This window comes from Aspergillus flavus, chromosome 3, assembly GCF_009017415.1.
Source record: "Aspergillus flavus chromosome 3, complete sequence".
Taxonomy (NCBI): domain Eukaryota; kingdom Fungi; phylum Ascomycota; class Eurotiomycetes; order Eurotiales; family Aspergillaceae; genus Aspergillus; species Aspergillus flavus.
In genome coordinates this window covers 5095300-5113969 of record NC_092407.1, presented here as the reverse complement: position 1 = coordinate 5113969, position 18670 = coordinate 5095300, and the positions used below count along the sequence as shown (strand labels likewise).

The 18670-nt window shown below is 50.3% G+C and overlaps 8 protein-coding genes across 8 annotated transcripts; 4 read left to right on the top strand and 4 right to left on the bottom strand.

Annotated features, from left to right (window-relative positions):
• The first annotated feature begins 638 nt into the window (after positions 1 to 638).
• On the top strand, positions 639 to 2190 carry F9C07_2282833 (putative tryptophan dimethylallyltransferase). Its single transcript, XM_041291566.2, has 2 exons — positions 639 to 1925; positions 1982 to 2190. The coding sequence occupies exons 1-2, from the start codon at positions 772 to 774 to the stop codon at positions 2139 to 2141; spliced, it is 1314 nt and encodes a 437-aa protein (XP_041145482.1). The 5' UTR covers positions 639 to 771; the 3' UTR covers positions 2142 to 2190.
• Positions 2191 to 2288: 98 nt separating this feature from the next.
• On the bottom strand, positions 2289 to 4117 carry F9C07_2282832 (putative FAD dependent oxidoreductase). Its single transcript, XM_041285660.2, has one exon. It carries the CDS (start codon positions 4005 to 4007, stop codon positions 2640 to 2642), a length of 1368 nt encoding a protein of 455 aa, XP_041145481.1. The 5' UTR covers positions 4008 to 4117; the 3' UTR covers positions 2289 to 2639.
• A 2647-nt stretch (positions 4118 to 6764) lies between these two features.
• Positions 6765 to 8959, top strand: F9C07_2282831 (putative MFS multidrug transporter). The gene is made up of 4 exons (XM_041291565.2): positions 6765 to 6997; positions 7073 to 7776; positions 7836 to 8061; positions 8118 to 8959. Exons 2-4 carry the CDS (start codon positions 7117 to 7119, stop codon positions 8720 to 8722), a joined length of 1491 nt encoding a protein of 496 aa, XP_041145480.1. The 5' UTR covers positions 6765 to 6997; positions 7073 to 7116; the 3' UTR covers positions 8723 to 8959.
• A 698-nt stretch (positions 8960 to 9657) lies between these two features.
• F9C07_2231802 (uncharacterized protein) lies at positions 9658 to 10269 on the bottom strand (the record flags this gene model as incomplete). The annotated part of the gene is made up of 1 exon (XM_071509890.1): positions 9658 to 10269. The coding sequence occupies one exon, from the start codon at positions 10267 to 10269 to the stop codon at positions 9658 to 9660; it is 612 nt and encodes a 203-aa protein (XP_071365357.1).
• A 1050-nt stretch (positions 10270 to 11319) lies between these two features.
• On the bottom strand, positions 11320 to 11727 carry F9C07_2105751 (uncharacterized protein; the record flags this gene model as incomplete). Its single annotated transcript, XM_041285659.1, has 1 exon — positions 11320 to 11727. The coding sequence occupies one exon, from the start codon at positions 11725 to 11727 to the stop codon at positions 11320 to 11322; it is 408 nt and encodes a 135-aa protein (XP_041145479.1).
• A 920-nt stretch (positions 11728 to 12647) lies between these two features.
• Positions 12648 to 13410, bottom strand: aflF (the record flags this gene model as incomplete). Its single annotated transcript, XM_071511683.1, has 2 exons — positions 12648 to 12934; positions 13365 to 13410. The coding sequence occupies 2 exons, from the start codon at positions 13408 to 13410 to the stop codon at positions 12648 to 12650; spliced, it is 333 nt and encodes a 110-aa protein (XP_071365356.1).
• A 17-nt stretch (positions 13411 to 13427) lies between these two features.
• Positions 13428 to 14917, top strand: aflU (uncharacterized protein; the record flags this gene model as incomplete). Its single annotated transcript, XM_071511682.1, has 6 exons — positions 13428 to 13626; positions 13722 to 13862; positions 13989 to 14251; positions 14311 to 14406; positions 14510 to 14676; positions 14746 to 14917. The coding sequence occupies 6 exons, from the start codon at positions 13428 to 13430 to the stop codon at positions 14915 to 14917; spliced, it is 1038 nt and encodes a 345-aa protein (XP_071365355.1).
• Positions 14918 to 15302: 385 nt separating this feature from the next.
• On the top strand, positions 15303 to 18359 carry aflT (uncharacterized protein). Its single transcript, XM_041291564.2, has 6 exons — positions 15303 to 15722; positions 15796 to 15889; positions 15964 to 16241; positions 16308 to 16644; positions 16706 to 16809; positions 16888 to 18359. Exons 1-6 carry the CDS (start codon positions 15528 to 15530, stop codon positions 17506 to 17508), a joined length of 1629 nt encoding a protein of 542 aa, XP_041145478.2. The 5' UTR covers positions 15303 to 15527; the 3' UTR covers positions 17509 to 18359.
• Positions 18360 to 18670: the final 311 nt, after the last annotated feature.

Below are 18670 nucleotides of genomic sequence, written 5' to 3'. Positions count from 1 at the left end.
TTGCATACTCTGAATCTACTAACCGTAACTGTATTGAGTGCGTGGCGATTAGTATCCCTTGCACTAAAGCTCGTATCGTGCCGACGTTTCAGCTGAAGCAATTTCCTGTTTAGTCAAGGAAGGTTCTGTTCTATTCAGTTCGGTTGATCGCCGTATTTGCGTGAATCCACGGTTGTTCTCATTCGATTGGGCATTCGTCATTCCAGAATGCTGAATCTTACACATAGCGTCCTGCTCGATATGATTCTAGATCTTCGCGATCGCCATCTTACTGCTTGGCAATGCGAGAAAACTTGACTACGATTATTACATGCACCTGGACAGCAGTAGCGCAATAGATAGTAAGCTCTACACTGTCACCATATGATTAGTACGTCTACTTAATTGTCTCAAGGGGCCAAAAGTACTGCCCCACAAGAACCAAACTAGGGCGCACGCACTTCCGGGAAATGGCTCGCATTGTTGAACACTATCGGGGAAAGAATGTGGGCCTCAGCAAGCCAGCGGGATTCAATGCCTGTCTTAGTGGGCCTACGAGAAACACGGTTACAGCAGTTAGGGTCACTAACCTTGGCATTCTCTGCACCTGGACTCGTATAGCCTGCGTCATGCAGTCACTGTCACAAACGTACAGAGGGGCAATGACCCCACCAAGCAGATGATGGATATCATGCGATGAGCTGAACAGAAAAGGTAGACAATATTCCTTGGGTTTTCCTCGTCCCTTGACTCTGAGCTCAAACTACAAATCAGTGACTGCATTGTTCTCCGATGGAGATCTCCAGGAAAGCAGCAACAGAGCTGCCAAAGCCCTTCCACGTGCTGAGCCAAGCCCTGAATCTCTCCAACAAGGACCACGCAAAATGGTGGTATAGCACAGCTCCGATGTTTGCCACCATGATGGCGAGTGCCGGCTATGATGTTCACGCACAATACAAGTTTCTCTGTATCCACCGCGAGGTCATCATCCCGGCATTGGGTCCATACCCTGAAAAGGGTCAGCCCATGCACTGGAAGAGCCATCTGACACGCTTTGGACTTCCTTTCGAGCTGAGCTTCAATTACTCTAAATCACTACTCCGGTTCGCCTTCGAGCCCCTGGGTTCTCTGACGGGAACTGAGCATGATCCGTTCAACACCCAAGCCATCCGGCCTGTTCTCCAGGACCTCAAGGGCATTGTCCCAGGGCTTAACCTGGAGTGGTTTGATCATTTTACCAAAGCATTGGTCGTTTCAGATGAAGAGGCTCAAGCTCTGCGGGATGGAGATATTGAGATCCCCGTCTTCAAGACACAGAACAAGCTGGCAGCTGATCTGGAGCCGTCGGGCGATATTGTCTTGAAGACCTACATCTACCCACGGATCAAGTCGATCGCGACCGGGACGCCAAAAGAGAGGCTCATGTTTGACGCAATCAAAGCTGCCGACAAGTGTGGCAAAATTACCGCTCCACTGGCAATCCTCAAGGAGTTTATAGCTGAGCGAGCACCCACCCTCCTCGGCCACTTTCTCTCATGCGATTTGGTCAAGCCATCCGAGTCCCGCATCAAAGTCTACTGTATGGAACGCCAGCTCGACCTGGCCTCCATCGAAGGTATTTGGACTCTGAACGGGCGACGGAACGATCCAGAGACACTGGAAGGCCTGGATGCGCTGAGGGAGCTATGGCAGCTATTGCCCATCACGGAGGGTCTGTGTCCACTGCCGAACTGCTTTTACGAGCCAGGTACCTCACCGCAGGAGCAGCTCCCCTTCATTATCAATTTTACCTTATCCCCCAAAAGCCCACTTCCCGAGCCACAGATCTATTTCCCTGCTTTTGGGCAGAACGACAGAGCCATCGCGGAAGGACTGGCCACCTTCTTTGAGCGCAGAGGCTGGGGTGGCTTGGCTAAGACCTATCCCTCTGATTTGGCATCGTACTAGTAAGTTTGGCATTTCCCAAATGAAATGAATGCTTGAGACTGATCTGCACCCGCAGTCCGGATGTGGACTTAAATACTGCAAATCACCTGCAGGCGTGGATTTCCTTCTCCTACAAGGGTAAAAAACCGTATATGAGTGTCTACCTCCATACCTTCGAAGCTTTCAGTGGCGCTGCCCAGGAGGTGTCTATGTGTCGTGATGGCCACAATCATTAAGAGTAGTTTACCTCTTTATTTCTAAGTACCTATTCAATATTCTGTTCGATTTCATTCCACGTAGCTCGTATCCGCAAATTATTACTTTATCTAGACGTGGGTGTTGTAGATCCAGGGAGATGTCTACGTTCCTTACAAGAAAGACAAGACAAACTTTCAAAAATTATATTGAAACCTTGATTTTCTCACTGGCTCTACTTTCTACTTTCTCTCCCTCGTAGCAGTGATCCCTTCGATCCCTTAGTCCTTGTTGCCACGCTCTTCCTCTAAGCGAGAAGGGCCACGTTCCAGTAGTTCGTATCGGCAAGGGATCTACACACCATATTTGAGAAAGGTTAACCGTTGCAGTTAAAACTCACACACTTCACCAATTGGATCGGTGGATCCGATCACATTGAATTCTCAAACTCTAGTTTATTGCATTTGTGCGAGCCCTTAAGTGCGAGCGCCACTGTAGAACTGCACAGATCGAAATTACACAGACTCTCATACTGGCGATCAGGAAGAAGCCATCTGGTCGAGAACCTCATCCGTATACCCCCATAGCAAGGTCGAGTAATCTGACGCCCAAGTGGCGCCCGTCCAGAATGTGCTGTTCAGCCCCTGGAGCTCATACAGCTGGCGATAGAACCCTCCACGAATTTCCTCCGCTGAAACGAACATGGTAACAGGCGTGTGGCTCGCGAACTTGACAATCTCAGGCTTGTGCGTAGAGTATGTTCCCTCCTCATGGAGAAGATCGAGCTTCTCATACATATACGCCTTCGCCTCGTCCTCTCCGAAGTCGGATCCACCAACTAGTTTGATGTTGTGGTAGCCGGGGGCCCAATGGTTGTCCAGGCGCCAGATGAATGGCTCCTCGGGAACACCATATAATCGTTCTGTGTCAACGTTTACGATGTTCACATCGTCCGGCAGACCGGTGTCATTGACAAGCGCAGCCCAGTACTGGTGATACTGCCACTTCGAGAAAATACGGGATTCTTGGTCGCTGAGTGGAAAGCCGTGGAGATTTTCCAGCAATGGCGGAATGGTGACAAGCAATTGCTTGCCCTTAAGGAGAGTCTTGGTGCCATCAGCACTGCGCACAGTGACTTCAACGCCATCCTTAGAGCGCTGAACAGACTCAGGGGTCGTCTTCAAGAGGACGTCGCTACCAAGCTCTTTGCCAGCGCTCTTGTACAGAGCGGCAATTCCCTCGATGGGACGCACGTAGCCCTCATTCAAGGCGGCGGCATGGGGGATCCCGATGTATTGGATGACATAGAGAGTGATCATTTCGAGGACATCGCCAGATGTGTGAGAGAAGAGAGCGTACACGGCATCCTCGAGATGGTACTTCTTTACGAAGTCCGCGAAAGGAATGATGAGGTCCTCTGGCACCGGTTCTGTAATTCGGTAGACGCCGTCATCTAAGAACCCAAACTGAGAGATGGCATCGACCCATTTGGCGAATGCTTCCCGGTCCTGAAGCTGGCCTGGGGGGTATTCTGTTCGTTGCCCTGTGTTGAGGTTGACGTAGTCCTCGTGCGCGGGAGCAGGGTTGCGGCGCCCATAGGGCACCTGAAGCCGCTCGAGATAGTTCCGAGTCACCGACGTGTTGAAGAATCCCTCCACACCGAAGTTTAGAGGTGTATTATCTTCGGTGTAGTAGGTTTCGCCGTGGCCGCCGAGATAGTCGTTGCGTTCAACGACAGCGACGGTCTTGCCTTCATCCTTGAGACGAATCGCGGCATATGTTCCCGAACTGCCAGCACCCAGGATGATTACATCGCGAGAAATGGTGTCGGGGACGTTGATCCCATTTGCCAGAGCAAGACTGGCGACGGTGGAAATACCAATGAAACTCGCAATCCTGGTAGCCATTTTCGGAGTGTCAGAAAAGAAAGTAAAAGATGATCGAATACAGTCCAATGAGCAAATCCCACCGATTTAAACGTAACAGATGGTCGCACGATGTTGGCACACCCTGTTACCTATGGATTTGATTCGCACACTTGCTCTTCTTCGGCCTTGGACTAGCCTAATTGTCGATCCCTGATCCATTCCACCTTGGCATCTTGGGAATCCAGGGCATTAGACTTCACGCCACAGTTCATAGCATTTCACCGGTCAGCCATATTGAAAAGTAGTGAGTAGTTCAAGCTGACAAGCTCGGCGCATATCAGAAACTGGTTAAACACGGTCTAGATCTGCAAAGACCTCCAATACCCGTGCTGTTACATCAGACATGCATACAGGCTAGTGTAGTAGCGTCTTATGCAGGCGTCCGTGGCCGAATCCGACAGGTGCGTGTCGATTGGGCTCTGGAACGCATTCTGAAAGGTTAATTCCCATAGGGGAATGAATCTACAGTACATCCATTTCTGCGATCTCTGTTGGTCTTGGTCAATTTAACGCCACATTCACTAGTCTGGAAGGACCATTTGACACTGTTGCTGACCCTGCATATTGTCTATATTAGTTGATGCATAGCAAGGTAGCATTGCATCTTGTGAAATACGAGGATAATTATTCATCGTTACTTGGTGAGGTCCAACTCAGCCAGCCACGGATAACACCTTGCATCTGCACACATGGATTCTGACTTGGAATGTGCAATTCTCGCCCCTGTCATATACTGCACCCCAGCTGGTTCCGTTGCATTTGAGTGACCACGAGTTGTGGGGTTCGTGAGAGACTAGACCTCTAACACCTGCTTAGTTCCCTTAGTCCAGGCTACGTCAGCACACAGTGATTTAGTAGTCCACTAGCCTTGCAGGAATAAGACATCCGTCCCTTTGTTCCTTCGCTCACGGGGGATATCATATGCAGAGTTGTCGGGTTGTAACCAAGCAAAACCAAGCACTAGATGGATACGAGGATCCACAGGGAAGATCCGCCTCGTTCATGCACGCGTTCAGCACTGCTGAAGGTGTTTCGGATTTCGCCGATGACTTTGCGCTTGGCATGTTCGTTCTCTTTCGGATATATGAAATATCCATGGATAGTACCCGGCAGCACACGTCATGGAGCGGAGTTGCATCACCTTAAGGATCATTTCCACCCAGGGGTGGTTGTGCGAGTTCTCGATGCAGCCGCAAGTCTCGCCGAATGCCAGCTCCCCGGCGGTGCACCGTAAATGTCATCCTATGCACGACTAGAGGTGAATAGTACCTCGTCTCGAGCGATCCGCAATATTAGTCCGTATGTCTTGTGTGCCCTCGAAATGGCTGAGATACCGTTTCCGGTGCATAGATGGTACGAGTGTCACAGACGCGTTACTGCTGCCAGTTTTGGCCCAGGATACCTTGCGAGCGGATGGAGGGTGACGCGGTATATGCCGACCAGAATGCAGTACATGTCTGCTCAGTTATTTTGAAGTATGCCTTTACCGAGGTTGTTACGGGCTACCCACAGTATACCAGTCAGCGAAACTGTTTTCGTGGCCTTTCTTACTGAGACATAGTTCGCATCCAGACTGTTAGTATTGTAGCAGGAATCTCTCCAGCAAATTGGCTCATTTCGCGTAGATTCAGGCCTCCAGTAAATCGTGGATCCAATATAGAACGGTAGTGCTCGAGAGAACCTTGACAGCAAGCTTCTTATGCCCCCCAAGTTGGACAAAAGGGGAGACATGCGAGCCACAATCAAAAGTAGCCATGGATCTGACGTTTTTCCTGTTTGGTCATCTCGCACATGCAGTAGACGTCCCTCTTTGGCTCATTTTTAACCCCATCTTGTAGGTCTTCTAAATCTTCTCATTCATCTCTCCTGTTGTCTAAGGGTAATCCGATGTATCCTGAATGCTTGCGTCAAACAGTGTATCTTAAAGACTCAACACACCCCCAACTCTTTGCTGATCATCAAACCTGCTCCACACAATGAAGACCGGGGTTCTGGCTTTACACGGAAGTCCTATAGAGGACGTAAGAGACGCTAGCTACCTCTATTTCATTCCAGACTGAGCTTCTCGACACGAACTCATTCTCCCACCTAATTAGAGTCTCAGTGTTATCGATCTCAGTCGCGACGGTAATGTAAGCGACGATGTTTCAACAGTGGCAGCAATCACGAGATATTCGAGGCGAAAGATATCACACTTCTCAACCGGCCATGCTTCACTCACGCCACTGATGCGGGAGAAGAAGCGCGTCGCTTCCGGATCCCCATAAAGACTGAAAAGTTGATCTTGGAACATCTCAAGGGCACGAGATGGACTACCTGGCCATGGATATGGGCCGAGAGGCCATGGCCTTTACTCCCACCCAATGCGCTACCTCCATGTGTCTGGATCGCGAAGACTTACGCCCCGCATCGACAGACTTTGTCGGGGCCACAGAAGACCCGCTGCACTCAATGCTGTAATCATAATCGTTGGATATGTTGAGCGTCTAGCGGTGGATTTGTGCTTGTAGAGCCTTCGGGAAAGGAGAGGCTGACAATATGTACGTGGAGAGTCAGTTGTGCACTGTTATGGCCATTGTTGCTCTTCTGACCCGTCGTAACCGCACTATGTCTAATCCGGTTAGCTCGGGTAGTTATGCTTAATTTCCAGTGTATTATTCTTCATCTGCCTTCCGATCGCCAAGCAAATCGGGTTAAGTTCGCCGCCCCGTGGCGTATGAAATCTGGTTATGCACCTGGTTTTCTTTGTTGACTGGTTGGCCTACATATTTCATTCGCTGGACACCGACAATGGGCAGGAGACCAAGTAAGGGGGTGCCTGAGTCTTAATGGGGGGCAGATATAAATAAAAGGACTGCGGCACCGGGAATGTCATGATCAAAGGCATTTCTACTTCTTTTCCCCCAAAACACTCAGAGGCAGGGCAACGAACCCTAAGTCCCGTCCATTCCCCATCTGCGATTCCCCCAGTAAGTATGATTTTCCAAAGAGGCAAGCTCGTCTAGATTGTGTTCGTCTGGCTAATGTATCATCATACCGATTAGAATCTACGAGAACAACCTCTCCCGCTAGACCTTGGTCTGGGAACATGGGTCACCAGGAAGAGCCGCCAAGGATTTGCAAAACACCCAGTGGACATGGCCAGGGGGAGGGACCAGCAGAGAAGACATCAAAACCGTCGACTGAGGAGGTGGGCTGGGATGGGCCGACCGACCCTGCGCGACCGGTGAACTGGTCGAGGAAAAAGAAATGGTGGAATATGGGCATCATCTCCTATCTCACCTTTCTCACCCCCTTGACCTCGTCCATTGTCGCTCCGGCACAGGGGCTCGTCATGAAAGACTTCCATTCCACCAACCGGACTCTGGCCTCCTTCGTTGTCTCCATCTACCTCGTCGGCTTCGCCGTCGGACCGCTCTTCCTCGCGCCGCTTTCAGAAATCTATGGTCGACTGCGTGTCTATCAGGTGGGTACCTTCATCTTTACGATCTGGAATATTGCAGGTGCCCTCGCCCCTAATGTCGGGGCGCTGCTGGTCTTTCGCCTGTTTGCTGGGATTTCGGGCAGCGGTCCGGTCACTCTGGGGGCAGGCTCTGTCGCAGATATGTTTGCTCGACAGGAGCGTGGAGTCGCCATGTCCCTCTATGGGCTGGGCCCGCTCCTTGGCCCTGTCATCGGGCCGATCGCTGGTGGCTACCTCTCCCAGGCACAAGGTTGGCGGTGGGTATTCTGGCTGCTAGCCATTGTGGTTAGTCTCGACTTCGATCCGTCGCCTCTTCGTCTTCACTCACTAGTTTCTTGATATAGTCCGGGGTCGCGGTCGTTCTGGTTTTATTTGTCCTATCCGAATCATACGAACCGGTTCTCCTGCGGCAAAAAGCGAAGCGAATCAGACAAGAAAACACATCGGTGGAGGTGAACGCGGGACAGGCCCTGAAGCTAGACTCCCGGAAGGTTTTCATACAGGCGATAACCCGACCAACGAAATTACTCTTCCTCACTCCAAATGTCGCCTTGTTCTCGCTATACACAGGTAAGAAGCTCCAAATGTCGGATCAGGCCAACGTCTAAACAACTGCATGCTCACAGGGGTGGTATTCGGCTACCTGTACCTGCTCTTTACCACCGTCACCGAAGTATACGAAACCACCTACAATTTTAGCCAAGGCGCCACCGGATTGGTTTACATTGGCATTGGTGTTGGAGCCCTCATTGGCATTACTGGCTTTGGTGCCCTTTCCGACAAGATCCAAAATCTCCTCATCGAAAGAAACAACGGCCAAGCGGAGCCGGAATTCCGACTTCCGCCGCTCATCCCAGGAAGCTTCCTGATCCCCATCGGTCTCTTCTGGTACGGCTGGTCCGCTCAGATGCATGTCCATTGGATCATGCCCATCATTGGCCTGGGCTGGGTCGGCTGCGGAATGATCGCGACCCTCCTCCCCATTCAATCCTATCTCGTGGACGCGTTCGGCGAATATGCTGCCTCAGCCATCGCGGCGAACACGGTCGTGCGGTCCATCGTCGGAGCTTTCTTGCCGCTTGCCGGGCCTTCCATGTATGCTACCCTGGGGCTGGGATGGGGGAACTCATTGCTTGGGTTTGTCGCGTTGGGTTTGTTGCCGGTGCCAGTGGTATTCTACTTTTACGGCAAGCGGATCCGCATGAACTCTCGCTATCAGGTGTCGGTGTGATAAATATGGTGGAATAGTTTAAGATCTCCCGGTGGTTTGTTCATTCACGAGTTAATTCTTATCGAACAGTTGTTCTGGGGTAGATACTGGTTGCGGCGATCTGTTTCTCCTTATATATACAATTATCTATAAGTCACTTCTAATTCTAGATATATATTACAAGTGCTTCCAGACCCCGCAATTATTGGTATCAGGACTAAAGCAGTATGTACAATTTTTCCCTTGGCCGTACATCCAGCATGTATCTGATCTGGTTGAGTGCGTGCCGTAAATGTCTTACCTTCAGGTCTCTGTTGCATATGTCGACGGCAGTCATTTTCTACACCATATGATGAAATGGCCGGTTCAGTTAAATGAGAGCGGTTAGGTATATGTGCGTTCGAAACACACTAGATATCTTACTATTCTCTGCGGTGCTGGTGGAACTTTATCAAAATACTGTCAAATCTAAGCCTCAGCCACATGGCTAGTTACAGAGGATAAGACGAAAGTTCCGGACCATATAGAATGCTACTAAGTTACCTAAGTTGGAATTATTCCCTCGCAGTGATCTGGATACCAGGTAAAACTTTCGATTGGTGGTAGGGGATCGTGTATATGCTGAATATAAAGGCAATGATGGGGTTGCATTCCGTTGGATACCGGGAACCTATGGAACCTGACGATCGCACTCCACTGCGACAACCGCTGCTACAGATTAGATCCAGGTCGTCAGGATGCCAGTATAGGATAAGCGATTTAATCTTCTACGGTGCCATGATGTCCATGGCCTTATTGGCCGGCGGAATGTAGATCTATGCAAAAATGCAAAATAGATATCGGACAACAGTGCACCACTAATATTCTAGGTACAGTGCGTAAACATTGCTTCTGTGTAGTAGGATATACACTCATTATAGCCGCTGGAAAGCAAGATAACGAAACACGTCAGTACTCTATAAAATAAGCATCGCAATGCTAGTATGCCCTTGTCGAGCCCTCCGTTGCCTCTCCTTTTCTATCAATGCAGACAGGGTCAAGAGTGCCATCGTCCTCCAAATGTCGCCCAAATCATATCTAAGCCGCAGTTTTCCCGCCTTCAGACTCCCTGACGCTGCTCCAAAATACTCGGCATAAATGTCAGACGTGTCTGCACCACATAGTTCCAAGCCTAGCAGGCCTGAGACTCGCGATGCTTCGGTCCTTTTCCATAGAAATTCCCGCCTTTGTTGGACTTTCCCCGCAGTGTGACGAATAACCATTAGAGACCAGCTATAGCAGCCATATTGCGGTGAGAACATCAGATATGATTGCTGGTCACCGAGGGTAAGGTGCATTCTAGTGGTGTAAAACTTGTTGAACCTGCAGCTACCGAGGATCGGACCATTCTTGCTGTCGCTGGCATGCAAGGTAATATCCGTGTTATCGTGGAATAACCCATTGATGTGTACAAAGTAACGGGAATTATGCTCGTCTCTTTTAGGGGCAATTGTCATGTTAATTCGCAATGGCCCTGTCCGAGTAAGGATAAACTCCTGTGGCTGATATTCACGTTCTGTTGGGGCCATTGCGAGAATATATATGCAGTAGATGAGCTTGAAGTATAATTTAATTATGATGCGGGCATATAGTAGTGAACGTTAACCCCAGAGACAGGAGTGTCCTAACACGAGACTTATAATGCCTCTCCTGGGAAGAAAACGATCAATCCTGGTGGAAAGCCTTGCACTGCCACTACGAGGGTGGTCAGTATCTCGTATTTCCAACTCAGCCTGGCTGCGCCTTCATTTTCGACCAATTGCAATTCCCCATTACTCCTTAGCCGAAATTAAGAAGTCTAATAGTTCTCGCTTGGTTTGATGTCCACTCCATCACAGTCTACAAGGGTCAATTAGACAGGCTTTGTTCTTTGGTTGATTTAGGTTTCCTAGCAGATTAATGAGAGCGTCTGGAGTCCTAGTCATGCAACCCTAATAACCAAAGTAGAACATATGTCTAGTCACGTTTTCTCCGACCTGCCATTGTTTCTTGCCATGTATTGTCTCGTGACGATCAATGGGAGAAATAGTCTCGTCTTGCCCCAAGCTCCGCACATCGCTGGACCCTGCTCCTTGGGAAGAGCCTTTCTGACAGAAGCGGTTGGCGCATCGCTCCGGGTAGTCATGGTCTATTTTGATCGGCTTCATTAAAGGTAAACAGGTTGTCATCGTCTCCTGGACTCGCATGGGCACTGGAGAGGACGCTATAGTTGCTCATCATTCCAGTAATCAAGTTGCGATCTGTAACACTACACATTACGCACTATGATGTTATACCAGTCCATATTTCATCTGTTGTTTCGAATGAATTTTAGGAATGGTGGTGAAGAAGTCTATCTAAGGTATCTGAAGTTATCTGGAGTCGGAGGTTAGGTTACTACGGCTCTACTTATATCTAGGAAGAATGAGAGACCCATAGGCGCTGAGTGTAGCAGTATCAAAGGCGAGTCATGCCTATCGTGATACCTAGCATAAAGTTCAATTTCGATAGTAGATGAACACAAACGTCTGCATCACTGCACAGGCCACCACAAACTCTCCTGCTGCTGCCTCAACACCTTGAGAAGATCGTCTCTACTATCAAATTCCCATGAAACCAAACCCAATCACTTCGACCAAGACCCCAGCAATCAACATACCCACGATGCCTAGCGCTGGCATTGAAACAGAGCGTGAAGACAACAATGTGCTCCCGCCATTCTTATGGAGCTCCTCCACACCCTTTATGCCTTGATTCTCCAAGCATTGTTTGACGCTGCTAGGGTTGCTCGCAGAATCACAGAATCGGAAAGCATCGTTATCGCCATAGGTATGAAGATGGTCCGGATTGCCACAGCAACCTTCCAAGATGAGCGGAGAGACTTGGGAATCGTATGGCCATGCAATGATCGTGTTGCTCTTCCAGTTATCCGGGGCAGGTCGCGGGATCTTGAGACGTGCACCTGAACCTGGAACTTTGATCCCAGAGCCTCCTGCGCTTCCTCCCATTCTGATTTGAATAGGACTGGTCTGAAACAGTATTACCTCTATATGCTAGGTCAGGTGAACTGGCTCGCAAAATACGTAAGGATTGATCAGAAAAGCGGTGGTGTTTGGGGATCTCTGGACGGTACAGCGGGCACTTCGGCAGGTTATATAGATATAACACCCATCACATATCCGATTTACACTCCCAATATGAACCGGTAAATCAAGTGGCAGTGACCAATCGATTCCGGGAAATGTCTTTATTCATGAAAGAACCGATCAACAGGTCAATGGCCTTTCTTACCGTGTCAATTCAAAGGTCAACAAAGACCTGTTGGTGGGAACAATTAGTTCTTTGACGAAAAACTGAATCATTGTTGGCGAACACTTTGGGAATGAAACCATCTTGGAGGATTTTCCGCAGACCTCCTGGAAATTACTGCAGGTTGTTTCAAAGGCTTTTGTCGAGTATCTAGGAAAGCCTTAATGTAACCGAGGGAATTATACGTCGTTTCCTTCTCATTATCCTGATTTTTTCCCCTCGGCTTCCTCTTCATGATATTGGCATGGGACAAGCATTGGCCGGACGGGGTTTGCTGCACTCCTCTGGCTTGTTTTTGTTATCACCGAGCCAATATAAGTGAGGGATAGCAATAAGTGTGAAGAAAGACCGTCGGTCGTTGGAAACTCGTACCAATGGCGTGTACCCAGGGGGCTACTTCATAACTTCTCTACAAGCGTGGTAGGCTACGATTATTGACAGTCATAACTTCTGGTAGTCAACTTGCATAAAGCACGTCAGCTATGTTATTTGATCTCTTCTAACATGAACTATTGAATGCATCAGGAGGCCTGTATCCATTCGCATTGTTAGTGTCACAATGAGTTCATATTTCCCTAGAAAGAACTCGCATTTCTTGGATCATCAATATCACCACAGGTCATGGGTGAGGACGAATTGGCTTCGCTCCCTCTACCCAGTCAAACGTGCCCAGCATCTTGGTCCACCAAACAACATCAGGGGAATATCCACCCTTCGGCGGCCCCTCAGCAAACATCGAACCACTGAGAAAGGTATGCGGAAATCCAGGATCAAACTCATATGCATTCTCTATTGTGTTCACCTCTTCATCCATCAGTGAAATGTGCACAGCGGGCTCCAACAATGGGAAACACATATGGGGTTTTCTGCACCACATACGCCAGCGCCACTTGCAATAGCGGCACACTCTTAGAGGTGGCAACTATCTCCAACACCCTGGAGACGTTGCGATCATGTTCTGACAGTTGGATGATATTTCGTCCGCCGGCATTGTTCGTCTGGTCACGCTCCCGGAATCCTTCTTCGGTCCGGAATCGACCTTGGTTGAGAACTCCATAAGGGCAAAGGCCCATCCCCTCATCCCGACACATGGGGAGAATATCCCGTTCGAAATCACGCTTCGCTGCGTTCCACAGCCCTTGGTAGACAACAAATTGGCGTAATCTGTGGTCCCGCGCGTATTGATTTGCCTTGTCTGAGAAAGATTGCTGGACCTAAGATAGCCCCTATCACGCATCTATATTAGCATTACTATGATGCAGTGAAGGGCGGGAAGTATATCTGGAAGCTGGACGAGTTGCATCGCAAGTACGGTGAGTTAGCCCTTGGCGCTCACCTACTCTTACAATTAACCAGTCACCTCTGTCCCCCCTAGGTCCCATTGTCCGTTTCAATCCCAATGAAGTGCATATCCAAGACTCGCACTATTACCATCACATTTATGCTGGCGGGGCTAAGAAGCAGGACAAAGATCCTGAATTCCCGGCGGTCCCTCTTTTCCCGGGGGTTACGGTCACCACCATCAAGCACAATCACCATCGGCTACGACGAGGAATCATCAAGTCCTTCTTCTCGAAGAAATACGTCACGGGCCTCGAGTATGTCATTCAAAGCGAAGTGAACCTCCTGGCTTCCCGATTCACCGAGGCATATCACCACGGCACCGTCTTAGATCTCAAATATGTGTTTGCAGCGCTGACCTCCGACCTCACGACGCATTATGTGTACGGAACGAACTTGAAATTCTCGCGGAGCCGGATTTCAAAAATGACTTTCTCGCGGGCATGGACAGCGTGGATCCCTGGATCCCCGTGCTACTCGTCTTCGGGCGTCTGTTGAAGCTAGCCGGGTATCTTCCCGCGTGCCTAGTTTCCGCCGGCGAATTCCTTCACCTGTGGACTTTTGTCTGAACGGCGGGTGGGAGAGATCCTGGATCCACAGGATAATGGCACGATGGGAGACCAGAAGACCCTGCTTCAGGCGATGGCCACCGCCGACGTACCTGAAGAGGAGAAAACGGCTACGCGACTGCAAATGGAGACACTGAACATTATCGCCGGGGGCACGGAGACAACGGCACGGGCCCTGGCGGTGGGAGTGTTTCATTTGGCACATAAGCCATCCCTGCTGCTCCAACTGCGCGATGAGCTTCGGACTGTGATGCCGTTTCCCGACAGCTTGGCTTCCTGCACACAATTGGAACAGTTGCCATACTCATACTTGGTTTGTTCTCATGGGCTCCTTCCTTGTCCGACGTACACCCTGACACCCGTGGTTCATAGGCCGGTGTTGTCAATGAGAGCCTTCGGTTGGCCTTTGGCTTCATTATTCGACCTGCACGCGTTTATCCGAACGATCCTCTGGTGAACGAAGACCTTGTCATCCCATTCCCCCACCCCCACCGGCGTCAGTCTTCCTCTTTTCTTTGCATCCCCAGACGTTCAAAGGACAACAATAACTAACTTGTCTATCTGTCCACAGACTCCGATCAGTCAAAGTGCCTATTTCGTATGCATGGACCCGTCGATCTTCTCGCAGCCCGATGATTTCAACCCGGATCGCTGGGTGCAGGCCGCCCGCGATGGGAACAAGTTGCATCGGTATCTGATTGTCTTAAGCAAAGGCAGTCGGCACTGCCTCGGCATCAAGTATGTCTCTCCCCTGGGTGCGAACTATCCATTAAGAGGGTCTCCTAACATTGGGACACGAATGGTTAGTTTCGCTCTGGCAGAAATCTATCTAGCCATCGCCACCGTCGCGAGACGCTTCGACCTGGTCCCCTACCAGACGACAGTCGAGCAGTTGCAGATGAAGCGTGATCTCGGCTTCACCGCACCGGAAAAGGGTCCCTTCACCGTCCGGGCCAAGGTGACTGGGTTGGCGGATTGAGAGGTAGGGCGCAGACGAGCAGATTCCAATCGAGTGACCCACACCGAGGTGCCTAGAGCACTGCAGACATGTCACCCTGACTAGACATGTTAGCTCCAAGAATGTAGATGCCCTGCAATTGTCTTCTCGGCTGATCTCCCGGCGACGGTCGTAGAAATGCCTCTGCTGTGTGCGTATATCATTCGGCAATGTAGTACTGCATCGTTCTGGAATGACCGGGGCGCGTGCCGTGCATTCCATCAGCCAACTCCATTCCCAGCGAGATCTGTAGGATGTCCGGTGCAGGGGACCAGAATCATGGCTTGATACCAACCATGAGGACGAAGAGGTCGAAGTGGACCATCCTCACGTGGCCACGCTGCAGGGATTAATGGTCGATTGCCGCCCGAAAAGCAAGGAAGGCAACAAAGAACAATCAACACAAACATATTCTTCTTTCTTTCTCTCTCTCTCTCTCTCTTTTCTTTCTCATCCCCTTCTTCATTGTTATCAAGTTGTTAATCATTCCTGTACCTCCCTTATATCCTTGACCCCGTTCCCCTTCCCCCTCTCCGCAAAACAACACCAGACTCTTCTCTCTACCCAGCACCATCGTCCAGGGGGTCCGAGTATGCAGAGCAATAAGGAGACGGCACTCGACCCCGAGCGCAACCCCACGGGCGAGGGGGAGGTGCGGACATCTAACGACCATGACATGCTAATCGACGAGGCTGCCGACGCGAGTAGTCACATCTCCGGCATGAAGTTGTATCTCATTGTGCTAAGTCTATTGCTCGCTGTGTTCTGCGTGGCTCTCGATAACACCGTTCGTTCCCCTGGCGCTGTTCTTCCTCTTTCCTGGCATGGCGGGTTTTGAACTGATGATGATTGTGGCGCAGATCCTGTCCGTTGCCATCCCTCGCATCACGGATGAATTCCACCGGCTGAACGATATTGGATGGTATGCGTCCGCCTATCTACTGACTACGTGTGGTAAGTCCGCGCGAGATACTTCTTATACTAAACCTCGAATTGCCATTCCACTGACGACCGGCGGGGGAGGACAGCCTTCCAATTACTATATGGCAAGTTATATGCCCTCTTCAGCACCAAATGGGTCTTTCTCGTCGCCCTGGGTATTTTCGAAGTGGGCTCTCTGATCTGCGGCGTCGCACCGTCGTCCGTAGTTCTCATCGTCGGCCGTGCCATCGCGGGAGTGGGGAGCTCGGGGATCTTTACAGGTGCTCTGGTCACCATCGCGCATATTGTGCCCTTGGCCAAGCGACCAGTTTACATGGGGCTCTTGGGGGGGATGTACGGGATTGCGTCAGTGGCAGGCCCTCTGGTAAGTCACCGTTGATGCACCCGGCGGCTGTGACGGGCACCATTAACCGTTCCTTGTGAATCGCAGTTGGGGGGCGCCTTCACGAACGAAGTGACCTGGCGATGGTGCTTCTACATCAATCTTCCGGTCGGAGGGGTCACCGCTGTGGTTATCCTGTTTCTTCTTCGGATCCCCAAATCGGCGGACCTGCGCACGCATGGCGCCTGGGAGATGTTGAAAGGCTTAGATCCGTTAGGCACGATTGTCTTCACCCCGTCCATCATCTGCGTTCTCCTGGCGCTCCAGTGGGGTGGGGTGGACTACGCTTGGTCGAATGGACGCATTATCGCGCTGTTTGTTCTCTTCGGCGTGCTCCTCATCACATTTATCGTCATTCAGGTCCTCATGAAGGATAACGCCACCGGTATGGTATTCCTCCGTTGGTTTCCATCCGTTCTGTAAGCCTCGCTCACCACTCCCGCCAGTACCGATCAAAGTAGCCTCTCAGCGATCCGTAGCATGCGCCTCCGTCTTCGTCTTCTTCATCGGCGCCTCCATGTTCGTGATGATCTACTATGTGCCGATCTGGGTAACCTGCCTCTCCCTAGTCCCCTCCCTGTGTGATGTGTCGCACCACGCCACGATATTGCTAATGCATATCCAATAGTTCCAAGCCATTCGCAACCAATCACCCGTGCAGGCAGGCATTGATTCTATTGCCTTGATTTTGGCCAATACCGCCGGTGCCATCATCTCTGGCGCCGTGACCAATAAGACAGGGCACTACGCCCACTGGTTTATTGTCAGTAGCGTGATCATGTCGATTGGCGCCGGCTGCCTTACCCTCTTCACCGTGGATATTGCCCAATCCAAATGGATCGGTTTTCTCTTCCTCTATGGGATCGGCGTCGGCTTCGGCTTTCAGCAAGGCGCCGTGGCCGTTCAGGCCGTGCTTCCCATGGCACAAGTCCCCATCGGAACCGCACTAATCTGGTTTGTGCAGATGTTGGGCGGTGCGCTCTTCACCTCGGTAGCGCAAAACATTTTCAGCACCCACCTAGCGGAGAACCTCGCGAACCTGCAGCTGCCAGGTCTCGATCCAGAGGCAATCGTGGGTGCCGGTGCTACCGGGTTTCGCCAACTGGTCCAACCGGAGTACATGGACCAGGTGCTGGTGGCATATAATGCCGCGTTGCTGGACGTCTTTCAGGTGGCCCTAATTTGCAGCTGTCTTAGCATTCTCGGCGCCGTCGGGATCGAATGGAGAAGCGTTAAGCAGAACAGGTAACGACCGATAGTACCCGGCTAACTTTGTCTTACCTTTTCTTCTGTCTTCTTTTTTTCATTGTGGTTCCAGCATTATTCAACATTCGTGCACATAAGTTCACGTTCCGGATCATCGGAGACCCGTTCTCATCTCCCTTCCTGCAAGGGAGCGCGAGGACCCCGAGCCTGCCATGAAAAGGAACGATGTTTATTTCTTTTTAATTCTTGTCAAACGGCTTCGGCGTTACCTCGTTCAACCGCGGGTCCCTTATTTTGATTTCCACAAATGTATAATCAACATCATCTATCAGCGTATGTAGTACTCGCGCCTCGGGCCATGAGTCTAAGCGATGCTCATGTAATTTAATCATAGCGCTACATACAACGATACATATGAGAGGATCTGCCTCCATTGGCATGTTCGGACTACTATTAATCTGTCAATCCATTCAATTTTGTCAACTTTGGCTTATTCCATGGAGCCCATAGCCCCTACGAAGGTGCTCAATTAAATCTTGTACGACAATGTGTTATCCGACGAGCGAGCTATCGACGCGGACAGTACATGCCTTTAAACATACAGAACAAGTCATTGCAAACATAAATGCAGCACAGCATTGTGCGTCCCTCGGAAACCAGGAGTCAGGATAAATCAATATGAATAGAGATGTTCGGGGAGGCCTTGCTGTTCACGGGCATATCCAGATAGCAAGACCAGCTCAGCCGTGAGTTTTCTAAGTAGTTCGTGAAACCTCACCCCACAACCTCTCTCCATTTTATGCTTGCGCTTTCGTTTTTCAAGACTTTTCTTGTCGTTTCTAGTCATGTCGTCTCTGGAATCAGCATTATCATAGGGACTTATAATCCCCGAACAACCTTGTTTGACTATAATCTACGCTGTCCGAAACCCGCTTTCGCTGTCCGAAACGATCCCCGACGTCCAATGCCACGGCCAACGAGCCGAAAGCTAAGTCAGACGGAATACCAGACAGCTAAGATCTCAATTGTCGTTGCCCTTCATAGGCATTTTCATAGAAATGAAATGGCCCTGACATAGAGGTCCCCGACACACGGTAGTCCAAGAAGAGGCATCCTGCTTCAAGCGAAACGAAATTGGGGGTTCCAAGTCCAGTCGATTGTAAACTCGAGCAAGATAATACGATACCTTTTAGAGAAAACAAGCA

Excerpts from the sequence above, each read along its gene's own strand:
- F9C07_2282833 (XM_041291566.2), top strand. The coding sequence starts at position 772 with ATGGAGATCTCCAGGAAAGCAGCAACAGAGCTGCCAAAGCCCTTCCAC. Across the intron at positions 1,926-1,981 it reads TCTGATTTGGCATCGTACTA|TCCGGATGTGGACTTAAATA; the intron begins GTAAGTTTGGCA and ends CTGCACCCGCAG.
- F9C07_2282832 (XM_041285660.2), bottom strand. The coding sequence starts at position 4,007 with ATGGCTACCAGGATTGCGAGTTTCATTGGTATTTCCACCGTCGCCAGT.
- F9C07_2282831 (XM_041291565.2), top strand. The coding sequence starts at position 7,117 with ATGGGTCACCAGGAAGAGCCGCCAAGGATTTGCAAAACACCCAGTGGA. Across the intron at positions 7,777-7,835 it reads TCTGGCTGCTAGCCATTGTG|TCCGGGGTCGCGGTCGTTCT; the intron begins GTTAGTCTCGAC and ends TTCTTGATATAG. Across the intron at positions 8,062-8,117 it reads CTTGTTCTCGCTATACACAG|GGGTGGTATTCGGCTACCTG; the intron begins GTAAGAAGCTCC and ends GCATGCTCACAG.
- aflT (XM_041291564.2), top strand. The coding sequence starts at position 15,528 with ATGCAGAGCAATAAGGAGACGGCACTCGACCCCGAGCGCAACCCCACG. Across the intron at positions 15,723-15,795 it reads GCGTGGCTCTCGATAACACC|ATCCTGTCCGTTGCCATCCC; the intron begins GTTCGTTCCCCT and ends ATTGTGGCGCAG. Across the intron at positions 16,645-16,705 it reads CATGAAGGATAACGCCACCG|TACCGATCAAAGTAGCCTCT; the intron begins GTATGGTATTCC and ends CACTCCCGCCAG.